General features: G+C 34.6%; 2 protein-coding genes across 37 annotated transcripts in view; one reads left to right on the plus strand and one right to left on the minus strand.

The window, feature by feature from the left end:
* Positions 1–15065, minus strand: part of morn5 (MORN repeat containing 5) — a 38969-nt gene extending 23904 nt beyond the window's left edge. For 11 of the 35 annotated variants that reach the window (XM_073914004.1, XM_073914005.1, XM_073914007.1 and 8 more), the window contains exons 1-6: positions 14765–15065; positions 12847–13021; positions 12570–12717; positions 11593–11704; positions 11379–11510; positions 3102–3195 (exon numbers count right to left, since the gene is read on the minus strand). In XM_073914004.1, coding sequence (XP_073770105.1) covers positions 3102–3195; positions 11379–11510; positions 11593–11704; positions 12570–12716 — 485 coding nt within the window. In that variant the 5' untranslated portion in view covers position 12717; positions 12847–13021; positions 14765–15065. Of the gene's footprint in view, positions 1–2079; positions 3196–5735; positions 9088–11378; positions 11511–11592; positions 11705–12569; positions 12718–12846; positions 13022–14764 lie in introns of those variants that run through there. The other 24 variants (XM_073913992.1, XM_021479174.3, XM_073913989.1 and 21 more) reach the window with 8 other exon arrangements.
* Positions 15066–15108: 43 nt separating this feature from the next.
* Positions 15109–24715, plus strand: ndufa8 (NADH:ubiquinone oxidoreductase subunit A8). Of its 2 annotated transcripts, none has more exons than NM_200727.1 (4): positions 15109–15257; positions 20535–20698; positions 23003–23168; positions 24418–24710. In NM_200727.1, the coding sequence occupies exons 1-4, from the start codon at positions 15207–15209 to the stop codon at positions 24553–24555; spliced, it is 519 nt and encodes a 172-aa protein (NP_957021.1). In that variant the 5' UTR covers positions 15109–15206; the 3' UTR covers positions 24556–24710. The 2 variants fall into 2 exon arrangements, with proteins under 2 accessions (NP_957021.1, XP_073769726.1); XM_073913625.1 differs by lacking the exon at positions 15109–15257 and adding an exon at positions 18079–19344 and having other exon boundaries at positions 20058–20698; positions 24418–24715.
* Positions 24716–25114: the final 399 nt, after the last annotated feature.

Here is a 25114-nt window from a genome sequence, read left to right on the forward strand (position 1 = left end):
GGCTGTGAATCATGTTTTTTGTTATATAAAAGAATTTAGTTCACAAATTCTAATAACGTAGTGATGAATACAATTATATTTAGTAAATTATTATGTAAGTCATACTTTTTTCTGTATATATGTCTATTTTTAAGATCACACTGATAACCATTTATATAAATAAAATGTATGATAATTAGATAACATGAGTGAATTTTAAAATAGAATGCATGTATTACAAATAATTCAATTTATCCTTTTCTTTAAAAATGTTTTATTAGTAGTATGCATGTTACATTACACATTACACACACACACACACACACACAAATGAAGTCAGAATTATTAGCCCCCCTGATTTATTAGACCACTTGTTTATTTTTTCCCCCAATTTCTGTTTAACGAAGAGAAGATTTCTTCAACACATTTCTACATAAGTTTTAAAAACTCATTTCTAATAACTGATTTATTTTATCTTTGCCATGATGACAGTAAGCAATATTGGACTAGATATTTTTCAAGACACTTTTATACAGCCTAAAGTAACATTTAAAGGCTTAACCAGGTTAATTAGGTTAACTAGGCAGGTTAGGGTAACTAGGCGAGTTATTGTACAACGATGGTTTGTTTTGTAGACTATCGCAAAACCAAGTAACTTATAGCTTAATGATTTTGACCTTAAAATGTCTTTTAAAAAATTAATAACTGCTTTTGTTCAAGCCAAAATAAAAACAAATAACTTTCTCCAGAAGAAAAAAATATTATCAGACATACTTTGAAAATGTCCTTGCTCTGTTAAACATAATTTGGGAAATATAAAAAAAGGAAAGAAAATTCAAAGGGGGGCTAATAATTCTGACTTCAACTGTATATATAAAATGTATAAATAAAATATTGTATATAAATATATTACATTTTTTCCTTAACTTTCAAAAAATATATATATATAATTTAGACCATATGCATTAAATGACATTTGGTCAAAAAAATATGTTTTCAGTTATGTTTAGTTTATGTTCAGTTTTATGTTCACTTTTAGACAACACATTATTTAAAGTTAAAAAAAAAATCTATATTTGGTGGGAAAAACCCTGATTTCAAATGAAAAAATGTGTTATTTTAACCAATTGTCAGTTAAAACAAGCTCTAAATTACATTAATTTAAAAACAGGAAATAAATGTTATCAGAATCATTTTTTTACTCAAATCCATACCTAATAACATCAGACAATTTGACTATTTTTCAAGTGGTCTCTTATTTTTCCCCTATAGCAATATACATCCAGCAAATTTTTATTTTTTGTAAGGAAACACTGTTTGCCATTAAACGCAAATTGTCCATTTGACTTCTACAGGTTATTATATATCAAACGCACAACAGATAATTTACAGATAATTTCACCACAAATCCGGATGGCTTTTGTCACTTACATTCCATGATATTTTAGGGCACTGTTTAATGTGTGCCTGTGCTGGGCCAATGTTTTGTGTGTGTGTGTGTGTGTGTGTGCGCGCGTGTGTGTGTGTGCAGGAGTGTAGCAGGAAGCAATCAGAGACTGATGGAGGAGCTGGCAGAGCCTTCACGGGTCACCGTGTGCAATAATCACTCCATCCCTGATTCCATCGCCATCACATACAGGAATTCCCTGTCAGTCCACATCACACGACTGATCCCGTATCCCGTGTTCTGTTTCAAAAGACTTAATCTTTCGCAAACGTATCTTCTCTTCACTTCAGCACACAGACATACACACGTTTTTTTTTAACACAGGAGACTTTGCATCTCGTTTCTTTCAGTTGTATTCAGCTGTTGAATGTTAGCGGTCATTTACTTGGAGAGAGTTCTGCAATGATGTAACATTTAGTTTACATCTAAACCCCCTATTACCTTGGCAAACATCATTTTGTCTTTAAAATAAACTGTACGTAATGACTTTTAAAGGCTAAAGTATAGGGATATTTTTTCTTATTTGGTTTTTTTGTGGTTTGTTAGATAAATTCAGTAGAGAAATTTTAAAGTTTTGAGTCTTTTACTATTTCTTGTTCAGTAAAATTACAGAGTAATTTTAATTAAATAGGTAAATACCAGCCAAGATTTGTAACCCAAATGGGTTGGTTAATATATTAGAATACCAACATTATGGCTTACACAACCAAACATTTTTTTTGAGCTTAATAATTAAAAACACAAAGGACATACATTGAACATGTAACATTGGAATATACTGTAAAAATGCAGGTTTCCACACAATTCACTCATGTTGTCCCAACACAAACTGATTAAGTTAACACTTAACAAATTTATGTGGATTGAACATAAAAAACAACATAAAAAAATAAGTTGTCCTAATGAAATATGAAGAGTTGTGTTGTTTCAGCTTATTTGTAATAAGTAGTTTGAACAAGCAATACATTTTTTTAAGTGCACTGAAAAAAATTGTTCAGAGATGATTCCTTGGATATACAAATTTTTTTAACATTAAGTGGCTGTAAACAATTTATTTGGGCTGAATTTAAGCAAACAAATTAAGTTGAATTTTATTAAATTTGGTTCGTTTGTTTAAATTCAACACAAATAAATTGTTTGCAACAGTTTTGCAGACATATTTTTTTCAGTATATAATGTATATAATAATGAAACTATTAATTTGTTGAAGGGATATTTCATCCAAAAATTAACAATTGTTCCAAGCCAGTAAAAGTTTTATTCTTCTGTTGAACACAAAAAAGATATTTGTAGAAACTTGTATAACCAAGCTGTTGTTTATCCCTATTGACATAAATAGTATTTATTTCCCTATTACAGAAGTCAACAATCTTCAAATTGTATTTGTGCGTGTTCAGCCAAATATAAAAAAAAAAATAAATATTTGAATAAAAGTTTGGAACAACTTGAGGGTGAGTAAATGTTTATTTTTTGGATGAACTATCTCTATAAACTGTTGTTTATAGATATGCTTATATCACTTTTAGCAACCTCACATTTTATTTTACGTTTTCCATTACAAACCTGCTTTGATTTATTCAACTGTACTGAAAAAAACAGCATCTCAAAGCTGCATTAATGTGTCATTCAGATGTCATCCATATACAATGGGCTGTCTGTGTGTGAGTATTCTCACTTCTCTTCTAGTGTGCTTGCTCTTGGACAATAGCCAGTGAACTCATCCAAGCTCTTCCTGCAGCTCAGCACAATCCACTCGTGTTCTTGGTCATCTACAAAAAATAAAAAATAAATAAATAAAATAAAATACACATTTTAGTAAGGGAAATGCGTTCTAGATTTAAAATCTAAAAGATCTAAAAGAATTAGGTCTTGAAAGTGCACACAGCACACTGGTAAATGAGATTCATTTTTCCCTTTCTGATTGTTTGGTCAAAAATCGAGCTCCAAAAAGGCATGTGTCAAACTCATTCATATGCGGTTAAAGGCAATTTACATTTTTTACGTGCGGGATTAAGACAACAATTATGAAAATTCGCTCTCAGCAGCCCTACTTCACGCGACAATCAATCACTCCCTTTTTTTCCCTTCCCTTCCCAGAGATGATTCCGCAACCGAAAACAGTGGATAATATACTGCTTTTTTAAATGGTTAAAACTGAAAGGAGTTGCTAATTGCGGAGCGCGAGGTAGTTCTGCTGCTGGTGCTGAATGTGAGCGCGCAGCTGCACGCACTTGAGCGCTCACCCCCATGAACGTGGCGAACTGGGCCCATTGTTGAGAACAGGTCTTAAGCTCTCCTCTGATTGTCGATAATTGCGCGCGATGGCCCTAAACGGCCTCTCCACGCGCCTCCCGCCACTTCTACCTGGCTCCCGCGCGCGGCAATTGAGACTTTTCCAGCACGCGACCGGTCCTTTCTGCGACAGCTGCATGCTAACGGCTCACTCGCACCTCAGGCTCTCCACATGGAGGTCACACTCGAGAGGAACATTTCATCACTATTTTAAACCAATTAATACCTCCGTGGACGCTTCGACCAATGGCTGATGGACAAGGTCGGTCTACAATTACGTATTTGGCAAATGGACCGAGTTCGCACGGTTATATTTGTGCAAAATTAGCGCCTCGGTACTTATTGTTTGCCTGGCATTCATGCTCTTGCTGAATTCATAGGCTAATACAATACTATTTCAGAGCACACGTGTCACTCACATCAAATCTGCTGCAAATAAATCCTCCCGCGTATCAGTTTGTCGAGGGCTGAAAGGGCTTGCAAATAGTTACTTTTGACGTGATTTACATGACAATGGTACTTCAGTCTGAAAAGCATAACAGGTAACTTAAGTCTGCATATCCACATGCAGACACGAGGGCAGTCTTGGAAAACTTACATCCCTCATAAAAATGCAGTCATTTATTGTAAATTCTATAGTGTTTTTGTACCATATACAGTGTTTAAAATTAATCTGTTGTGGTAATTCTATAGTTGCAGTGGTAATATAACAAATTACCCAAATACCGCACTAGTTTTCAACAATTAAACTAATCCATCAGTTTACTACAATTATTAGTACAGTTTATGAGTTTACTAGTTTATACAGTGCTGTGGCATTTATGAGCAAAGTGATGTAAATAATAGATAGCCTACACTTTACTGGTTCATAGTGGTTCATAAACACTATAATATTTACTATAAATTACTTTAGTATTTTTTTAATGTGGGACCACACATATATGGCCTACTATACCAAACGTTTACCTTATAACTTAAAGGAAAAAAGCACAACAACCTAAATATTATTCCTATGGTAAAATTAGTTATGGGCGAGGTAGTGGAGCAGTAGGTAGTGCTGTCGCCTCACAGCAAGAAGGTCGCTGGATCGAACCTCGGCTCAGTTGGCGTTTCTATGTGGAGTTTGCATGTTCTCCCTGCCTTCGCGTGGGTTTCCTCCGGGTGCTCCGGTTTCCCCCACAGCCCAAAGACATGCGGTACAGGTGAATTGGGTAGGCTAAATTGTCCGTAGTGTATGAGTGTGTGTGAATGTTTCCCAGAGATGGGTTGCAGCTGGAAGGGCATCCGTTACGTAAAAACTAGCTGGATAAGTTGGCGGTTCATTCCGCTGTGGTGACCCCGGATTAATAAAGGGACTAGGCCGACAAGAAAATGAATGAATGAATAGAATTAGTTGTTTAACATCTTTGTGCCAAATTACTCCTCTTGAAAATTAAACATGGTTTTGCTACAAAAATCAAAACAAAACAAAAGTTTTCTTAAATGATGGTAATAAATCAACCAACGTTTTACTGCACCAACCATGGTTTTTGAAACTGTAGACACAAATTTCTTAAGGATCCTCATAAGTAGAAGTCCTTAAGGTCCCTTAGTTTGGACAGGTTTTCCACAATCCTGGGGATTTTCATTAATGTGCTATTTTAACCACATACCTATTTTGTCTATTACATTTTTTAAATGTAAATCTTTAGAGTTGCTGCTATGTCCAGTAACCATAAATAACTGGAATAGTCATTCATTCATAAGTCATTCACAATTGCACATTCATTGTGGGAACTCTGTTTAAAAAGCTGTCTTAGCCCTCTACTTGCTAAAAGTCTGCTGAAATCAATCTCTCTGAATTTCCGTAACCCATATAACCATCTATTTGTTTTCATTACTAATGTGTAGTTTCTTATTCTTGGCCTTTTAAAATTAAGACTTTACCCATATCGACTTATTCCTTTTTTCTAGTCTTTTCAACTAATGTGAAAGTCTGATTTTACTTTAACAATACTTTCTGTTTTTTTTTCTAAAATTGAATTGAGATATATTGAGCATGTATTTTGTTCACAGACTTTAAAGTAACAATCTTCCTTCATTTAATTGATCCTCCTTTCCTCATGCTCATTTTGAGCTCTCGTTCAGGTGGTAAATATGATCTTTCACAATCAAAGCCCAGAAGTCAGAAGGGAACCAGTAATGGCGCCTTGTTAAAAGGTGTTTATCTTTATCCCTAAAATACAATCAAATGGAAAAGTGCTTCCTTCCAAACAGAGCCATGCTTTAAATTAATGGCTTTCGGATCTTCTAAGGCTCAAGCAGCTGCGCAAGTGTATCCCTGCCAGGTAGATGATCACTTCCTGTCAAAGTTTGATGTTTTCTTACAAAGTGACTTTTTCATTTGTGGTGAGATTTTTTTTATTAACTCAAAGCTTTAGCAAAAAGCAGGAAACCCCTGCAAAACATATGGGATTAGCTTCTGGCACAAGTTTATATAGTTACCAAGCAACAGGAACTTAAGCCAGACAAAAGTCAGTGTTAATATTTAAAAATCATAAACTCGATTCTACAAATATATATTAGGACAAACCAATATATGCCAACAACATTTAGAATTTAACTGAATATAAATTACATCCTCACATGATAACTAAAGTTTGTGCCTAGCTGATAATAAACAGCCGAAATCTCCCTCACACTTGCAGACAGTAAATAACTACCTAGCTCTTATATTAATGCCCTAAAATCCAGCCAGAACACTTCAGCAATCTAATAACAACCCCCTGGCAACCACGCACATGGTGAAGATGTGTGCAAGAGCAATTAGAAAACTACAAAAGTCACTTAGTGCTATGAAAATAAACAGTGCATAGTTCTAAATATGGTCTATACATTATTATGTCTTGACAGGTCAAACAAATTTAATTACTGTAAATGGAGTGTATCAGCCTTCTTTGCTCTTTTACAATGTTATTAAAGCTGGTTGTAAACAGGATTTCCAATTCCATCATATACTGAAAGCCTGCCTGTTTGGTTTCAGGTAGTTAAACACGACCAAGGGACCCTAAGTAGATCCTAAAACCTCTAATCCTGCAACCTCTGATGGGTAAAGGCTCATTACAAATGTTCTATGTAATAACAGAGGCTTTAGTGCCACCCCCGTTCATGTTTCAAAGCCTTCCCAATCAGGAAGGAATCTCTTACAACAGTCTTCCAGGCAAACCTTATGCTTTCCTCCAGTCTAGGAATCAGCTAAAGGAGAAAAGTGTAATGATAAGGAGTAGGGGTGTCAAAATTAATTGTTTCTTTGATGCATCGTGATTAGGAAGAGGACAATTCGTTATCAGTTTAGTAACCGACCATAACCTTTTACGATGTACTTACCGTTTTCTCATGACATTTATCACTTTAACATACTATGGCAAGGGAGGCTAGACATGTATGCGAGTAATTTAAAATGCTCCAACTACTTTAAAAGCCTAAATCTGGGCACATTTTGCCGGTTGTAATTGTGCTGGGACAGTCTTCAACTGGCATTGAAGATACAGTCAAACCCTTATGTCACTGCTAAGCGCACACTGTAAAAAGCTCCACCTGTCTCAGTCACAGAGCAGTAAAACAATGCTGAACATGTTATCACTTATTTGATACATTCAAAAAGCATATATTTAACTACTGGTATGAGATAATTGTACACGTGAGGTAAAATTAAAAAATTGAGGATGCAGTGCATAGTGAATCATCATGATATTAAACTGATGACATTATAATCGTAAGTTAATAAGGAGATGAAATGATTTGACTATTAATTAAAATAGTTTTTGACATCATTCAAAATATAGGTCGTGCTCATATAAGATGCCATCTGATGCAAGGGTGTTGATGGCTAATTGTTGACTAAATGGTCCAAATCTAAAGAACCCATTCCCAAGTCTATAAGAGGTGAAAGTTATATCACTTTAGTCACAACTTTTTAAAACACTAGGCATCATATACAAAAAATGGACAATCTTACACTAAACAACTGTCTACATTGAAGAAACAAATCTACACTTTTCATCCTGTGTTTTTAGGTTGTGCCTGTAAGAGCTAATATTGTCTAACCAGAAGCAAGCAGTGCATCAAATGTATGGGCATCATCGTTTATAATACATTTTATTGTATTTATTACATCCAGTTTAGACACCAGGTTTTCATGCAAACTTACTTTTCATGGCAAACTCAAGCAAAAGCTTGACTTGTATTTAGGATACTCTTGGCTGATGAAAACAAACATCAATGTACATGAGCTGATTGCAGGTACATGTTAAAATGCCCCTGTTTTGTGTTGCGAGAAAGTAAGCCAAGTGATGTGGACATATAAAGATTGCAGTGGGAGTTTAAGGTAAGTGACATAAGTTAATAAGGCATGTTATACACTACAATATGTTCTAAAATATATATTGTGCAACTGGATGGAATTATTGTCTGAAGCTAAAAAGAAGGGGGGAGCTTGTGCTCATCATAAACTATGTGATTCTGCTGTAGAGTGGCTCTGAATTTTGGCAAGTAGCATTGATTCTTCCAGACTGCAAATCAAAGCAAAAGTTTGGGCAAACTTTTGCAGTGTATTCTAGTGTGGTCGAAATATAACAGTACACATCTCCTTGACAAGCTGCAAGATTTAAGGAACCACTCATCTCTGCTACATAAACAGTTTCATGCCAGTGTTGAATATTTGGGGTTAGTGGTTTGAAACAGACAATAGAGAAGAACAAACACCACTAACTATGTATTTGCTGTTATTTTGGTCATTTAAATGTTTTATGGTCATATAAATTTTTTTTTTGAAAAGATAAGCCTTATAGCTTTATATTATGAAGTATATTTCATAATAGTAGTTATTATATGAAGTATACAGTTACTGCATTTTGGTGTTTAGACTGAGGACAAAGAGGAGAAGAAGTTGGTCGACTTGGGCAGAATAGGACATTTGAAGGAGACCGGCTCAGCCACATGCCCATCTCAAGGGGCTGTCCTACATGATACTCCAGCAACCACTTGTAATAAGCCACACTCTCTGATTTGATATGACCACTCTGTTAAGATTCTTCAGGGCTTCCTTCCATCTGCTTTTCTGGTGCTCTCCAACTAGCTTTAGAGTTGGCTTACTGCCTGGGCATTTCCGCAGGCCTTCCTGTCCAGCCTGGTCTGCTGTTGCTGCTTGGGATTGCCACCCCCGATCATGCCTGTCTCCTGGATCCTGCTGTTTCACTGCTCCACAACTGTAGTTGGACTTGTCCCTCTTTCCTCTCCTCCCAAAAACATCCTCCCGCAGGGAACGTGGTTCCTCTTCGCATGCCTTTTCAGCGTCTGCGCCCTCTGTGATCCTCCATCCTGGAGGGAAGCTACTGGCAATAAATTCTGTCTTCACACCCATTTTGACAAATGTACCGTCACCTCCAGGTGATAAAAATAAATCCATAGGAGGCACAATATTCCATACTGTAATACTCCAATGTAAGAGTTGCCATATATTAAAGAGCAGATGTACGATAAAATAGGAATTCCTGCTCCATGGTACATCATGGTAGGCTTGTTACTCTATTGCCATTGGTTAGAAAACCCACAAATAAATAGCCCACAAATTAGACCCAGGGATTAAAGGAACAGAAATAAAAAAGATATTCAAGGCTTGTATTAAATGGGTTTATAGTGACAAAAATGTTGTGTATTGGGAAACCATTACTTTAAAGTTTCAGTCAATGTTGCTATGTTGAGCAGTCACAACTGGTAACTATGACTTCCATCGTATTCACTTTATTATAAGTGGCTTTGGTTAGAAGTCTTCCACTTAGAACATGAATGTAAATGCAAATATAGTCTGTGATGTGGACTCGTTTAGAAGCGGGTGGGCTTGTGGGCTATGGGAGTCATAACCAGGATGTGGTCTAATGTGACAGGTCTATGCTTTTGTGTAAGTCTCGGTCTCTGATGTTTGCTCTCACTTTCCAGCCACATGTGGTAAAGATGTAATCCCAGAGGCCTGGAAATGATCTGATCTGAAGACTGAACATGTACCACATTGACGCAGAAATGACAGTCTGTTTGCTAACCTTGAATAGAGGCATGAAGTGTCTGACACATGTTAATGTGTATAAATAGCTAAGTAATACAAATAACTCCAATATGAAGACATAAATACACATATCGGTGTCCCTATGGTGGATGTCTAATATCAGAACATTGAGAATGATATATTAGTGTGTTATCTAATTGTCTTCAACACTAACAGACTGGCCCTATATATAACACTTTGTGAATGATGGGTGTTTTAATTCTATGGACGTTTAAAATTTTGTAGGAGAGAAATCTGTGTGGGCCTCACGGTGGCTCATAAGAAAAAAAAAACTTAAGACACATTTTATTAGTATCACCACATACTATTCATTTACCATGCACTGTTTCTGTTTCTTAACAATATCAATAAACAGTATCCAATTTACTCTGTTATGAGCTCTGCTTTGTAAAATCTGTGTTGATTTCTCAATACGTAACTATCTTGACATCTGTTCAGGATGTTTCTGTCTTCCTATGTTATAGTAACTGTAGAAGTATGAAATAGACATGCAAGCACACAATCAGACTGTGACGAAAGGTGCGGCTGCAGATTGTGTTGCATATAGTTGCTCTAGACAGTGTTTATGAAATGATACATCTCACAATACTGGAAAATAAAGCAAACTGCCAAATAATTTACAAGCAAAGTTCCAAGCAGATATCTGGATATGGGGCTACACAAGCACAACGACCAAAGATGAATGTATGACACAATATTAATAAAAAAACTGAATATATTGTTACTGTTTGACATATTATATCTTAAGAAATCACAGACAATATAGTGAAACAATATATGCCTGGCCAATGCTACAATACTTAGATCTTAAATAGCTTTTTAGAGAGCAACATAACACATTATTATGCGCCGTTGCCATTATAAGTCACTGCATATTTTTGTTGTTATTGAGTTCTCAACATTAACTTTTAAACTATTTTTTTTAAAGAAAGCTTTTGTAACATTTTTCGATTGTTTCTTAGTGAGATTAAAGCATAAATCTTCTTAAGAAGGGTAATGAATACAGATAAAAGATTTAGTTTTCTTTAAATACCGTAGTATATACAGTACTTTAACTGTGTTCTTTAAATGAATTCAGGTAACACAAGGATTACTAATTCCGCAATGTTTTCTAATCAGTGCTTGGTTTTGTGCTTATAGGGGTCCTGGCCTCATATCTATAAGGCTGACATAATGAATTCATCTCAAATCAGAGATCCGACATTGGGCACTGGAAAATGTGTTTTAAATTTTCCTTGGAAAACAATTCAAATGACTACAGCACAGAGGCATGTCTGGCCAAGAGAACAGACCTACAGATGAGTTATCTTGCAATCTCGCTGCTCAATCTCCAGCCTTACACTATATCTACATGCATTTAGCTAATCCATTTATGCCACTCTAATGCTTGTGGTCTTATGTGTTCCAGGTGGAAAGACCAAAGGCAAAGGTTTGCCAGAACTTCAGATTATGGATTGAGGAATGGATTAGACAAAGAAATATATTGGGATTCCATGGAAAAATTGTGAATGGATCCTCGGAGACTAAATTGCTTTGGCACTGCATAATGCTTCCGCTCACCTGCATTCCTGAGAAAATTGCCATCATAGCCTTTGACGACTCTTGTATTGGGATCATAAAAGCCATCACCAGTGTCATAGCATCCATCAGGAATAACACGCGGGGGGTCTGGATCGGTTAACTGGGATTCCCCTGTTCAAAGAAGGGGTAAGATTTGTGCTGCTTAGCTAAGAATGATCACACACAATGAGTCCAGTAATGCTAGACTTTATACCTGCTGGTTTGAGGCCATTACATCTCTCAGAGTAGAAACGCCTGTCTTTGCCATCACAGTAATCCCAGTCAGTCTCTTTATACTTCAGGCCATCAGAAAATGTATACTTTCCCTACAAAAGGAGGGAAATATATGATGTTTTTAGGACAACCTAAAAATATCATTGCTTAGTTTGAACATAAAATCTCAAACAAAATGTTATCTGTGATCAAATACACTCAATATATCATGAAGATGTGTAATATAGGTAACCAGAGTAATTCATAACATTGATAAGCTATGGGTTCTTATTCTGTACAACCTGATAATGTTACTTCCAAATGTCAAATAAAGATGTTTATTTTATTTAGAGCCTTTTTTCTTCATTTAGAAAAAAAATAATGGTCAGAATAACCAACGTTTACCTTTAAATCCCTCCCTTCTGAAAGCCTACTCTGCTCTGATTGGTCATTAGTCCAACCTGTCTACAGCTTTTGACAACAGTCAGAAAAAAAATATCCATTTCCAAATCAGAGTTTCAACTACTTCCTCATCGACAAACACAACAAAATGAACAATGATGATGTCAGTTTTGCCATATTAATTCAAGTGTGAGACCTTGAGCTATAATAGTAATGTGCATTTGCTTTCACAAAATGATGATAAAACAAACCAAACTCTTCCAGCCCTCAGCTATAACTACAGTGTAAAGAGCTAAAGGAAAGTTATAGGATCATTAGAGAGCATTACGCAAATTTGTTACAATCCTATGTAGGTTTGTGCAGGAATCAAAGCTAGAACTACTGGCAGTTAATTTCAGGCAATTATTATTAGTTGTTTCTTTAGACAAACAAAAACTATTTGTTGTGAACTTTGATCTTGGAAACATTGCAGATGTTTTGCAAATAGCACCACTACACACTACTTTTAGCTTTTTACACTGCAACATTATACTACAACAACAAAAAACAACAGGTAGTTTAAGAGGAGAGCAATACCTCTTTGCATATTCCTTTCTCCCAAGTCCCTTCATATTTGCTTCCATTGGGGAAATGCAACACTCCTTTTCCATGGAACATGCCATCTTTCATTTCTCCAACATATCTGGTGTGAGTGGGGATTGTGTATTCGCCTGTCCCCTCCATCCTTTGAAAGATAACATGATGAGAGTTAATGAGGTGCGTTTTATATATATATATATATATATATATATATATATATATATATATATATATATATATATATATATATATAGACACACACACACACACTCACCAGCCACTATATTAGGTACACCTTACCAGTACCCAACAGATGTCTGAAGAGATTTTGGTCCATATTCACATGATAGCACCACGCAGTTGCTGCAGATTTGTCAGCTACACATCTATGATGTGAATCTCCTGTTCCACCACATCCCAAAGATGCTCGATTGGATTGAGTCAGGTGACTGTAAAGGCCATTTGAGTACAGTGAACTCATTGTCATGTTCAAGAAATCAGTCTGAGATGGTTCACGATTTATGACATGGCGCGTTATTCTGCTGGAAGTAGCCATCAGAAGATATAAGGTACACTGTGGTCATAATGCGTTGGACATGGTTAGCAGTAGTACTCAGGTAGGTTGTGGTGTTGACACAATGTTCAATTGGTACTAAAGGGCCCAAAGTGTGCCAAGATAATATCCCCCACACTATTACACCACCACTACCAGCCTAACTGTTGATACAAGGCAGGATGGATCCACGCTTTCATGTTGTTGATGCCAAATTCTGACCCTACCACGCGAATGTCGCAGCAGAAATAGAGACTAATTTGACCAGGCAAGGTTTTTCGAATCTTATATTGTCCAATTTTGGTGAGTCTGTGCAAATTGTAGCCTCAGTTTCCTGTTCTTAGATGACAGAAATGGCACCTCAAAGTTCAATGTGTTGTACTAAGATGCTCTTCTGCATTGCTTGGTTGTAACAAGTAGTTATTTAAGTTTCTGTTGCCTTTTTATCAGCTCAAACAAGTCTGGCTTTTCCTCTGACCTCTGGCATTAACAACGCATTGGCGTCCACAGAACTGCCGCTCAATAGATATTTTCTCTTTTCGGACCATTCTCTGTAAACCCTAGAAATGGTTGTGCATGAAAATCGCAGTAGATTAACAGTTTCTGAAATACTCAGACAGATGTACCTAATAAAGTGGCCGGCAAGTGTATATATTTATCAAATTAAGATCGAATTTCAGGGATCACAATCATCAACTTTAAATTTGATAAAGTGATTTTTTAAACACAGAAAGCATAAAAATTGCAAGTAAAACGTCTATTTTCATGTCTCAAATAACATAAAAATGTGAAATGGGTGAAATAATGTTAAACTCAGCATAAGATATAAAATACATGTATTCATGTACAAATAAACAACATCATATTCTGTCTTGTACTTTTTAATGTATAAAAAATAATCATGCAGAGTTTTGTTATATTTGAAATTATAAAAAACTAGTAGTTTATGAAAGTATTAATATTTAACATTACAATTTATATTTTAGTGCTGTGACCTTAAAATGACCTTTAATATAAAAAATCAAAGGATTCTTGTACTAAAAATGCCTAACAACATTTTTAGTTATATAATCTATTGTTATTTCTATCTGAGTAATATTTTAGTGTGTGTAAATCATAGTAAAATGTGTGTTGTGTTTTGCTCAGTAACAATACTACAAAACAAATAAAGAAAAGGGAAAGCAGGACTCATTGTAAAATATATTTAAGTCTTTATATATTTAATATATAAATTATTAAGTTTACTGCAATTTGACATTTATTGCACAGGAAATAGGAATGCATAAACTGCATGAAATACTACTTGATATGGCTTTCATATCAAATCATTTACAGCTGTTAACTTTAGCTGTTGTTACAAATACGTCGAATTACGTTAATTAGTAACTTACCTGCCAATATTACTTTATTTTTTGAATGTTCTATGACTTATGTGTATTTCAGTTGAATTATTTATATATTTATTTAGTTTGTTTTTTGTATGCCATGATTATGCTCATGGCATAGGAACTTGACCACGCGAAAAGGGCTTAAGATACTACATGATACAATTACGATAAGTTACTCACATAAATGATACACAATTGTTATACGTTCAAACTTTGTCAAAATTAAAAACTTTCATTTAAAAAAAATTTACCTTCCATTATTATAATCTCCGTCATAACTGCTACCCATGAGCTCCATGTTGACCTACAGCAAAGCAACAGCGTGATACTGTTTCCATGGAAACATAACTGATACTCGATATTTAATAGAAAAAAAACCCTCTGAAACCGATACTATTGTCACGAATGCATAAAAGAATAGAACAAGTGATTATTAATTATGCCACGAATAAAATAGGCTTTAGAAATCGGCAGAAATGTACTGATATAACTTTGCGTCGTGTTTTGAGCCAAGAAGAGTCAGTTTCCACACAGATGACGTCGTAGAAACGCGACAAAGAATTCTACGTACATGCGCAGTAAACTGACCTTCTCTGCGCGGCCTCGTCCTACTGCCGACGAGGACATTGACCCGTTTTAAAGTGTGGACTGTTAAAATAATTGTGGTTAGTTTTGGTGCATTAAACTCGCACCATGCCCGGTGTGGTTGAGATTCCGACGTTGGAGGAATTAAACGTCAAAGAGGTAACGTTACGTCTATTTGAAAGAAAGGAAAACTGGTAGGTGTTAGTTAGCCTGCTGCTGCCAGCAGTCACTGCTAACGTTAACATGTGAAGTTAACGTAACTTCAATGTTTTCAGCTAGTATTGTAACGTAACTGGTTGGGAAACATACAAAATATATATGTTTAGGCAGGGACTTAAAGCGCTATTTTGTTAGGTTACGTCTGTCTTTTTAGCAGCCTGCTAAGTGTCATATTCTTTTGTAGTAGTAACGTTATATATGTGTGCGTGTTTCTAAAGCTAACATAATGTATATAAATCACAATAACCTTGGCAATTTCTGTTTTAGCAGGCCTATTATTAGACAGCTATATGTTATTGTGTAAATGGCATTCTCTATATGTCAATGTCAACGTCAACAGTCGTTAGGGTTTCATTTAACTTTTTTATTACAACAAATAAGGGAATAATAGCGTGTTAGTGGTGGTAAATCGCAACTTAAAATATGTTTTCAGGAAAGTATGAACACTTATACATTAAACTAAATTAAATAGTCTTTTATTGAAATCTGTGTAAACAGATGCAGTCAGTCTTTCTTTTACAACTCTGCAGCACTGATGTAGCTGATGTTATGTTCAATGTGGTACACTTGAGTTAACTTAGAGGAGAGGAGAACATACTAATAAACCTAATTTTAAAGGGTGAAGTTGATAACATGGCTAAAATATTTGTCATTATTTGCAGTAACAACTATCCAAACATGGAAACAGCCCAGACATAAACTAGTTACAAACATTAGCTAGTAAAGTTTTCAAATATCATATTTCTAATTTAAAACTATAGAAAGTCGCAATTTACTAGTTTATTTTCTTTAAATTGCCATTATGTAGTTTATTAATGTACTAAATGTAATGTTTCATGTAATAAATTCATGCTTATGTGCCTGACTTAACCTCAGCAATCATAATATTGCATTGGAATATGATCCACTTACATTGTATTTACAGAATGTTTACAAATTACAATTTGTGACCCAGTGTGTGAAAACAAGTCCAAATCTAATTTCGAGATAAAGTTTGATTGTAGGTATTTATTTTACTGTGATTTCAGTTGTTGACATGGTTTTACTCAGTTAATATTAAATACATATATTTTCATTATTTACACACTGTTCTTTATTTCATGTAGAAAACAGTAAATTATAAAAAAAATGACTCCAGCTAGATTTTCACAGACTGGGTCACTGACATTACCGTGTCTGCTTCGGGAGAGACTTGGGCTTTGATTTTTGTGAGCTCTGTCATTGCGGGAATGCTGCTCTCCAGAGGCATGTTGTCGCACAACAGACCCGCATGAGCTTAGAACACTCTCCGACAAATCGTGCAGTTGGCTTGATAACAATTTCTAAGACACAGGGGGGTTACCTGGAGAAGTATCTGCCATTACTCTCTGTCAAGACTTGACAGAGACTCTGCTTAAAAGACCTGCAGTCCTGACTGGACAAAGACCAATAAAACTAATGATGATGTCAAGTATTACCCAATCAAAAGTAGGATATAAGGCATCTTCATAAAATGTGTGTGCATAAAAAGTTGCTTTAAAAAAATGATTTAAAAATACAGGACAGTACCCGTCTCGTATTGATTCAAAATGGGAAGAGCAATTTCATTCTCAAATACGGGACAGTTCTGTATTTTAAGAAACGGATGGCGAGCCTAACAGTCGTGCATGTATTATTAAAGTGACCCTATGGGTTTTAAGAATTGTTTTAATAGTTTTGTATTTATCTTTACACTTATTCAGCATTTTTACTTTAATTTACTCGTCATATACAGCAAGAGAAAAAAGAGACTATTTGACAATTCTCAATTTATTTTATTTATTAGATGTAGGTTTGTTTAAAATTATAATTGTTTTATTCTGCTAAAGCTCTAAAAACGTTTCATCCCAATTAAAAAAAAAAAGACAGTTTAGGATGTTTCAATTGTTGTGATAAAAAAAAATGTTTATTGTATAACATTAACTTTCTTTGAAGGTAAAATATATGTAATCGAAAACATGGTACCTACTAGGGTTGGGCATCTAGGCTATAATGCCGATCCGATACGCATCTCGATACTAAGAATACGATCCGATATATTAGCGATACATTTGTGACATATTACGATGCAACACGATACGATTCACACCCATATCACGATACGATGCGATATTTCAGCTCTAACTAATTAGATCAAGTTTATGAGATGATGTGAAAGAGGATGCTGTGCCATTGAATGAGTTTGATTATTTATAAACCAAACAAAACCAAGACTTTTTTTACAAACTGGCTCTTCTCTCAGAGCCAGAGTGTCAGTTTACAGTAGAGGGCCATTTTAGAACATATAGCACATATTATTTAAGAATTTTCAAGATAAACAGAATGTATAAGTGCAATATATATTAAATATATATATATATATATATATATATATATATATATATATATATATATATATATATATATATATATATATATATATATTTGCACTCTTTCAACATAAAGGTTTACCATTGCACAACAAGAATTGTGATTTAACTTTTCAACTATGAAAACAAGTTTTACAAAGATATTTTGCCACTGATTATTCAAAACTTAAGGTTGTGAACTAGCAGTGTTATGCTGCTTTGAAACATCACTGTCACTGTAAACAACAGGCTAATAAAAATATAACAAACCAGCAATCTTCATTGCTGTGAGGTGGTCAAACTACCCACTGTGCCACCGTGACACCCATTATTTTTATCATTATTATTATTAATATTATTATTATTATTATAATTAAATAAAAATTAACAGGAGGAGGTGTTTAAAACCTTCGTTCTCCGTGACACTAGGCTGAATATCTTTGCAGATGAACAATGCAATAGCATTCGTTATTGGCATAGAGCGCACAAAACTGTTGCGCATGGAAAAAAAAAACTTGCAATGCTTTTCTCACCACTTTTGTAGCTGGTTGAAGCAGTGCGAAAGCCAGGGATGCAGGAACACTGGAAGATGCTTTCACAACAACACCGTGGCGCCGCTTCAAGTGAGATTTCAGATTAGTCGTACTGACCGCGTATTTTACAGATGCGCGGCACATTTTGCAAATTGCATCTGTCCTGTCATGTCGTCCATCCTTAAATCCATAATGTTGCTTGCCATACTTTAGATTTAAAACTCAGTGAGGAATAAAATGTTTGTTTTGCTTCTCGCGCTTTCTGAGGGCGCACCACTAGCTTCATCCGCACACCTGATACACTGAGTTGTAGTGTAAGTGTACACATCCGCAAATCCGTTGCTAAGGCTTACTTTATGTAGGTCGATTAAATTATGCGCCAAAAACAGGTTGACAACACTTGTTAATAAATAAAAAATACATTCTATATTAAAAATATAAGCTGTATCTCGGAAAAATCGACGCATCTCGCAAAAACCGATGCATCTCGATTTGCTTCCAAAATTTCATTCATCTTCTGCTGCTCAACCGATGCACTCGCATCGTGCACGCGCATGACCGCGTATCGATACATATCGATGAATCTTCCCATCCCTAGTACCTACCTATTTGTTATTTAAAGCAATTAATATTGTTTTTTACTCATTTTTTGGCATGAAAAGATCTAATGTTTTATCGGGCATATTATTAGACAGCCACGTGTTATTGTGCAAAGTTACATACTCTACATTGTTGGGCTGAAAGTAAGAGATTTCTGGATGAAGGGTGCATTACTTGACTGTAAAATAGTTGGAAGAAACACACACTATCTACTATCTATGAGTATTTTTTATAGAGGCAAAGTTGGTTTTATATTCGGATATTCAGACAGTCTCCTTAATAATATAATTTAAGAAAAGCATTTTTTGCAAATTCTTAGTAAAGGAAATCATATAAGCAGCAAATGACTATCAAAGTACAACATTGTTCACAGTGAATTAGATTTATTGAACATCAAGGCTGAACAACAGAAATTAAAACACACATTGCCTAAAACAAACTTTTTTTATAAAATATTAAATAAATAGCTTGCACTTTTGGAAACAAAATAAACTATATGTTTTTCATAATAAAAGTACAAAATAAGCAGTATGCCTTCTAAATAATATAACTTTGGTAACACTTTAGAATAACTATCCGTTTTAACTAGTTAATAGTACATTAATAAAGTGTAAGTTAATAGGTTATAAATGACTTGTTAAATAATAGTTAATAGTTTGTTAATTAATTATTTATAACTGTGCCTTATAGATAGCCAATAGATAACCTACAAGTTGTTAGTTAACAAGTGATAAATGACATGTTAACTGTATTTTGGTGATTTATAACTATACCTAATAAATTAGTAAGAGAAAATGAACAAGTTATTTGTAAATTACTAACTAAAGACTTGTTAAGTATCAGTTAATAGTTTATATATGTTATTGGGACGATATTCTAAAGTTGTAACTATTCCTAATTTATTAACTGTTAGTAAATGAGGAATAGTTGCAATTTTAGAATAACGTCCCAATAACATACTTAAGCTAATAACTAACCCTTAACTAATATATAAACTCGCATATTACAGATCAGTTGTTCATGGTTTGTTTACCATCTACTAATACCAATTAGGTACAGTTATAGGTATAATTAGGTATAGTTATAAATCACTGAAATACCGTTAACAAGTCATTTATCACTTGTTAACTTACAGCTTGTAAGTTAATTATTGGCTATCTATAAGGCACTGCACAGTTATAAATAATTAACTAATTAACTAACCGTTTATTAATGGACTGTTAACTAGTTATAACGGATAGTTATTCTAAAGTGTTACCTGTAAAGAATAATTTTAATATGATGGAAAATATGCCGTCTCTGGCACAGCTTCCAATTATCATCAATGTAGTGCAAATGTGTCGACTTGTAGTAGCATTTTTTGGAGAGGTGAACGCGTATGCGACCGCATGAAGGCTGCACTTGACCATACCCATGCTTTCGATGTAGAAGTATAAATTAGCCTTAACAGAGCAGGGTCACGTGACTCCAGAAACGGTAGGGAAAATAACAGAAAAAATTTACCTGGAAAAATTAGATCAATTATAGATTTCGAATGTTGATTTTGGTTACTTTTTATTTAGTTGTTCAGCCTTACTGCATTGTTCTTAAATTGTTATTAATATGCAGTTTATGTTGCATACGTGCCCAGGATCTTTTTGTACACTGTTTGCATTTTTTCCGGCGTCATTTTGTCAGATGTTGTGGATGTTCACATGGCTTTTCTGTTCTCTGTGCAGGTGAATGTATCGTCTGCTGTACTGAAGGCGGCTGCTCATCACTTTGGCTCTCAATGTGACAAGCCCAGCAAAGAGTTCATGTTGTGCCGGTGGGAAGAGAAGGACCCTAGAAAGTGTTTGGAAGAAGGGAGGAAAGTCAATGAGTGTGCTGTCAACTTCTTCAGGTATTTAGCACTTTTATTTATTTATTTTTCCTGACTTTTTATCTTGTGTATTATGTTTTGCTGTTGATGATTTTTAATCATTAGAATATTTTTATAATCATACAACAGTAGTATTTATAAAATGTGGTAAACTTGATCTGTTTTTTTTTCTCATGACAGAGAACCTGATATGCCAATAAATCCAAAAGTATCTCTCTTTTTGTCCTGACTTAGCTTCTTATATTTTCACATAACTGGTGAAAAGTAACATTTCTTTATGTTTTCACTTGATCAATACTGCATTTATTCAATCAATATCCAGTAAAACAGTAGTATGTGTAGTGTGAAGATATTCAATTTATTTCTGTCATTCATAGCAGAACTTTCCTCAGAAATCATTCTAATATGACAATTTGCTGCTTAAGAAACATTTCTGAATACAGATCAGTGATACACTTATCATACAAAAGTAACATTAAAATGTATTATTAATTAAGGACACATTGATCAAAGGTAATAATAAAGACATTTATAATATATATATATATATATATATATATATATATATATATATATATATATATATATATATATATGTACATTATTTTCTTACAAACAATTTATTAGGACCAATAATAATTATCATAAAACAACAGCAAATCAGCATATTTATATTATATTAGTATGACTGAAGACAGTACTGAAGAAGTAAGCAGGTGCAACACAAGAAGCATTGTGCAGTGCTGTTTTCATTTAGTCAGTATCCTGGTTTCTGTTTTGTGGAATTAAATCAGATAGCATTGTTTGTTCCTTAAAAGTCATTGACAAAGTACTGGTTTTCAATTATATTAAATTTATTTAAGGCTATTCAAGGACCATTGGATGTTGTATAAGAATACTGTGTGTTTTTTGGCTGCATTATGTCATTCTTTGTATCATCATGTAAAACATAGAGCTTGACAACATTTAAAATAAAAAAGGTAGAACCACCTTTTAATAAGTCTTGGAACACATTCAAATGAACACTGGTGCAGTATGTCTGATATATGTATGCAGCATTGACAAAAGACTTTTACCAATGTGTGTAACACAAGATTTGACGATACAAATCACATGATTTGACTGGAAAATCTCTGTGTCTGCCAGTCAAAAGTATTAGAACAGGGAGATTTTTAATGAAATCTCTTTAGCTCAACGAGCCTGCATTTATTTGATCCAAAGTTCAGCAAAACAGTAAGATTTAAAAATATGTGTACTATTTACAATAACTGGTTCCTATTTGAATGTAATTTATTCTTCTCATTTCAAAACTGAATTGTTAGCATCATTACTCTACATCATTACGTTACACGATCTTTCAGAAGTCATTTTAGTACGCTGATTTGCTTGAGAAATGTTAATTATTAATATTGTTGTTAGTATTATTAGTAGTAGTATTAGTAATCGTAATAATAATAATAATAATAATAATAATAGTATGAATACTTTTAAAGAAATTAATATATTCATTAAGCAAAAAGGTGATAAAGACATTTATAACGTAGCAAATGTTTCTATTTTAGATAAATACTGTTATTCTAAACTTTTATTTATCAGAGAAAGCTGAAAAAACATCTACTCTGCTTATTTTAGCTACATCAATTGCAACAACAATAGCGCAAATCAAAACATTAGAAAGATTTCTGAAGTATCATGTGACTGGATTAATGACACTAAACATTTAGCTTTGAAATCCCAGGAATAAATAACATTTTAAATAGTATTCAAAAATATTAAATAATCGCATAAAAATCGAACTGTTCTTAAACTTAAGAGCGGTAGTATATGTGGATTGCCAATTTCATCACAGGACGACAAACAAAAAAAAAAACCTGACGCATCCTCATGCCATAATTGATTAGGCATATTGTGAATAGCTGGCTGGGTATCTGTTGTTTTGATCCAAAAGTATAAAAACCTAAAAACCCTTTAGTTTAAACCTCAGGAGTAACATGTAAATATGCAACAGAAGGCACAGATTGGGAAAACGGTCTATTAAATTGACAGTCGGTTGACTAACCTTTAACACATTTAACAAATTCTTCTTTTGAATTTATCAGTTTTTAGTAAGTAAAAAACCGACAGGATTCAGGTTTTGCCACTTGCTGCCATTCATTTCTATGATATCCGCAAAGACTAAATGACTATCGCTCAACTCTAACTGAAATTGAGTGACATCAATGCTGTAATGCCTTTTGTTATCAGGTCACATATAATTCAAAATTCAAAATAATTTAGTTGAACTGGTGTCATGTTAAAAAAAATCTTATATTGTGTGTCCCATAGGCAGATAAAGGGAAACTGCGCTGAGTCCTTCACAGATTATTGGACCTGTCTGGATTACTCTAACATGGGTGAGCTGCGCCGCTGCCGTAAACAGCAGCATGAGTTTGATAACTGTGTGCTGGACAAACTGGGATGGAAGAGACCTGAGCTTGGAGAACTGTCTAAAGTGAGTCAATATTTTCATTGGTTTCTTATTTTAAAGTTTCTAACTGTAGTGACTGGCAGAAAACACACTTCTGCTAATTGAGCCAATCAGCAGTGAGAGGTGTGCCTAGTAGCTATGGTGGAGAAATAAAAAGAGGCAAAGTCTTGTTAAATTCTGGACGTGTTTTGGTGCTTTCAAAAATCAACACCGATTGGTAGAGCTGCACAATTAATCGTTAAAAGATCGCGATCTTGATTCGACCCCCTAGACGATCTTAATCCAGCATTTCTACGATTCTGCCAATCATATTTTTTAAGTTCAGGAGAGAAGAAAAGGCGGCTGCACGAGTCTTTTCATTGTTTCACACACGTTGCTCAGTGACATTGACAGCTCCAAATGATGTTAAATGAGTCACATACTGTATTCATAAGGTATAATTCACCTAAAAATGTCATTTTTGTCTTCATATAATGATGTTTTTGCGATCGGGAAATCACACGTGACGTGTGCTGCTGACCGTGAGCTGTTATCACAGAGAGGGCTTTACTTAATGATAGACGCGCGTGCGTCTACTTTAGTGAACAGAACCTACATATGTTGCGAGTAACAGGTAATACAGTTGTAAATAATATTCAGTTTGTGGCACAGAGTGATCGTTTGGGAGCCGCGCGCGAAGTATGAACAAGCACTTAGCAGTCAGAATGAAACCGAAAGTGTGCCCTTCATTTAAATAATCATATTGCATTTTAGAGTTATGATTACGACAAGCATTTGATATGTTTTTTCTTTCATAGCAAACCCACAGTTGTGCATGAAAATAAATGTTTACAATGTTAGTATAAGTACTCTAGCCTATATATTGTTGAATATAATCTGATAATGGCAAATGTCTGATTTTACCAGTGAACAAAATTGTCTAATATGACAGATTGCAAGTATATATCTCAAACATAATAATTCAACATCAGAATTATTATAAGTAGAATAGAATTATTTATAGAAACCAGTAGACCTAAACATAATATTATTATCGAGGTTGTGCCATATGTTTTTTTTTTTTTACCATACCTTTATTTTACATCTACAGAATCGTGAGAAAATCGTGATCTGTATTTTAGCCAGAATCATGCAGCTCTACCGATTGGTAAAATTCATGTTGTGTAACTTTAATGTGGCAAATTCCTTTTGAGTCAAAGTTATTTATTTTCAGTGTAATTTTTTTTTTCTTCAATCCAAATGCTGTCCATCACACTTTTGGCCTCTCCCACAGGTGACCAAGGTGCAAACCGCTCGACCCTTGCCTGAAAATCCCTACCATTCTAGACCAAGACCCGAGCCCAACACTCCAATTGAGGCTGAACTACAACCGGCTAAGCATGGCAGCCGCTTGTTCTTCTGGAACTGGTAAAAAGAGTCTACCACTGTCCTATAAATAGCATGTTCTTCATCTACATGCTCCTGATGGGACGTAAGACAGTGTGCCAATGGTTGCGCTGTTATCCTAATGTGTTGTGTAGAAATGTTTATAAATTTTGTTCTTCAATTAAAAAGATTTAATTTAAACTTTAGGTTGCATTTTGTGTGCTTTGTATGGTTTTGACTTAAGGCTGTACTGGGTTCAGTACAATTGAATGCATTCAGTAAAAGACAACATGCAATAATTTGAGCTGTAAATTAAGTGATAAAAGAAATAAAATTGCAGGATAGACCTTATAAAGACTAAGGGGCCAATCACACTGAATGCACTTTTTGCATAGAGAGGCGTCTTGTTTCAATGTTTTGCTAACGGCCATGAGCATTTTGCGCGCTGCTTATGCACCCTGCGTGCCTCGTGTTTTAAGGGGCTTATCACACCCAACAGACTTTTTGCGTTGAAAGGCGCCCTGTGCGCCTCGCATTTTAACCGCCTGCTGTGCCTCACGTTTTTGCCATTGTGTGCTCGCAGTTAAAAAAAGTCAGCTCTGTGT

Source organism: Danio rerio, chromosome 10, assembly GCF_049306965.1.
Source record: "Danio rerio strain Tuebingen ecotype United States chromosome 10, GRCz12tu, whole genome shotgun sequence".
NCBI classification, from domain to species: domain Eukaryota; kingdom Metazoa; phylum Chordata; class Actinopteri; order Cypriniformes; family Danionidae; genus Danio; species Danio rerio.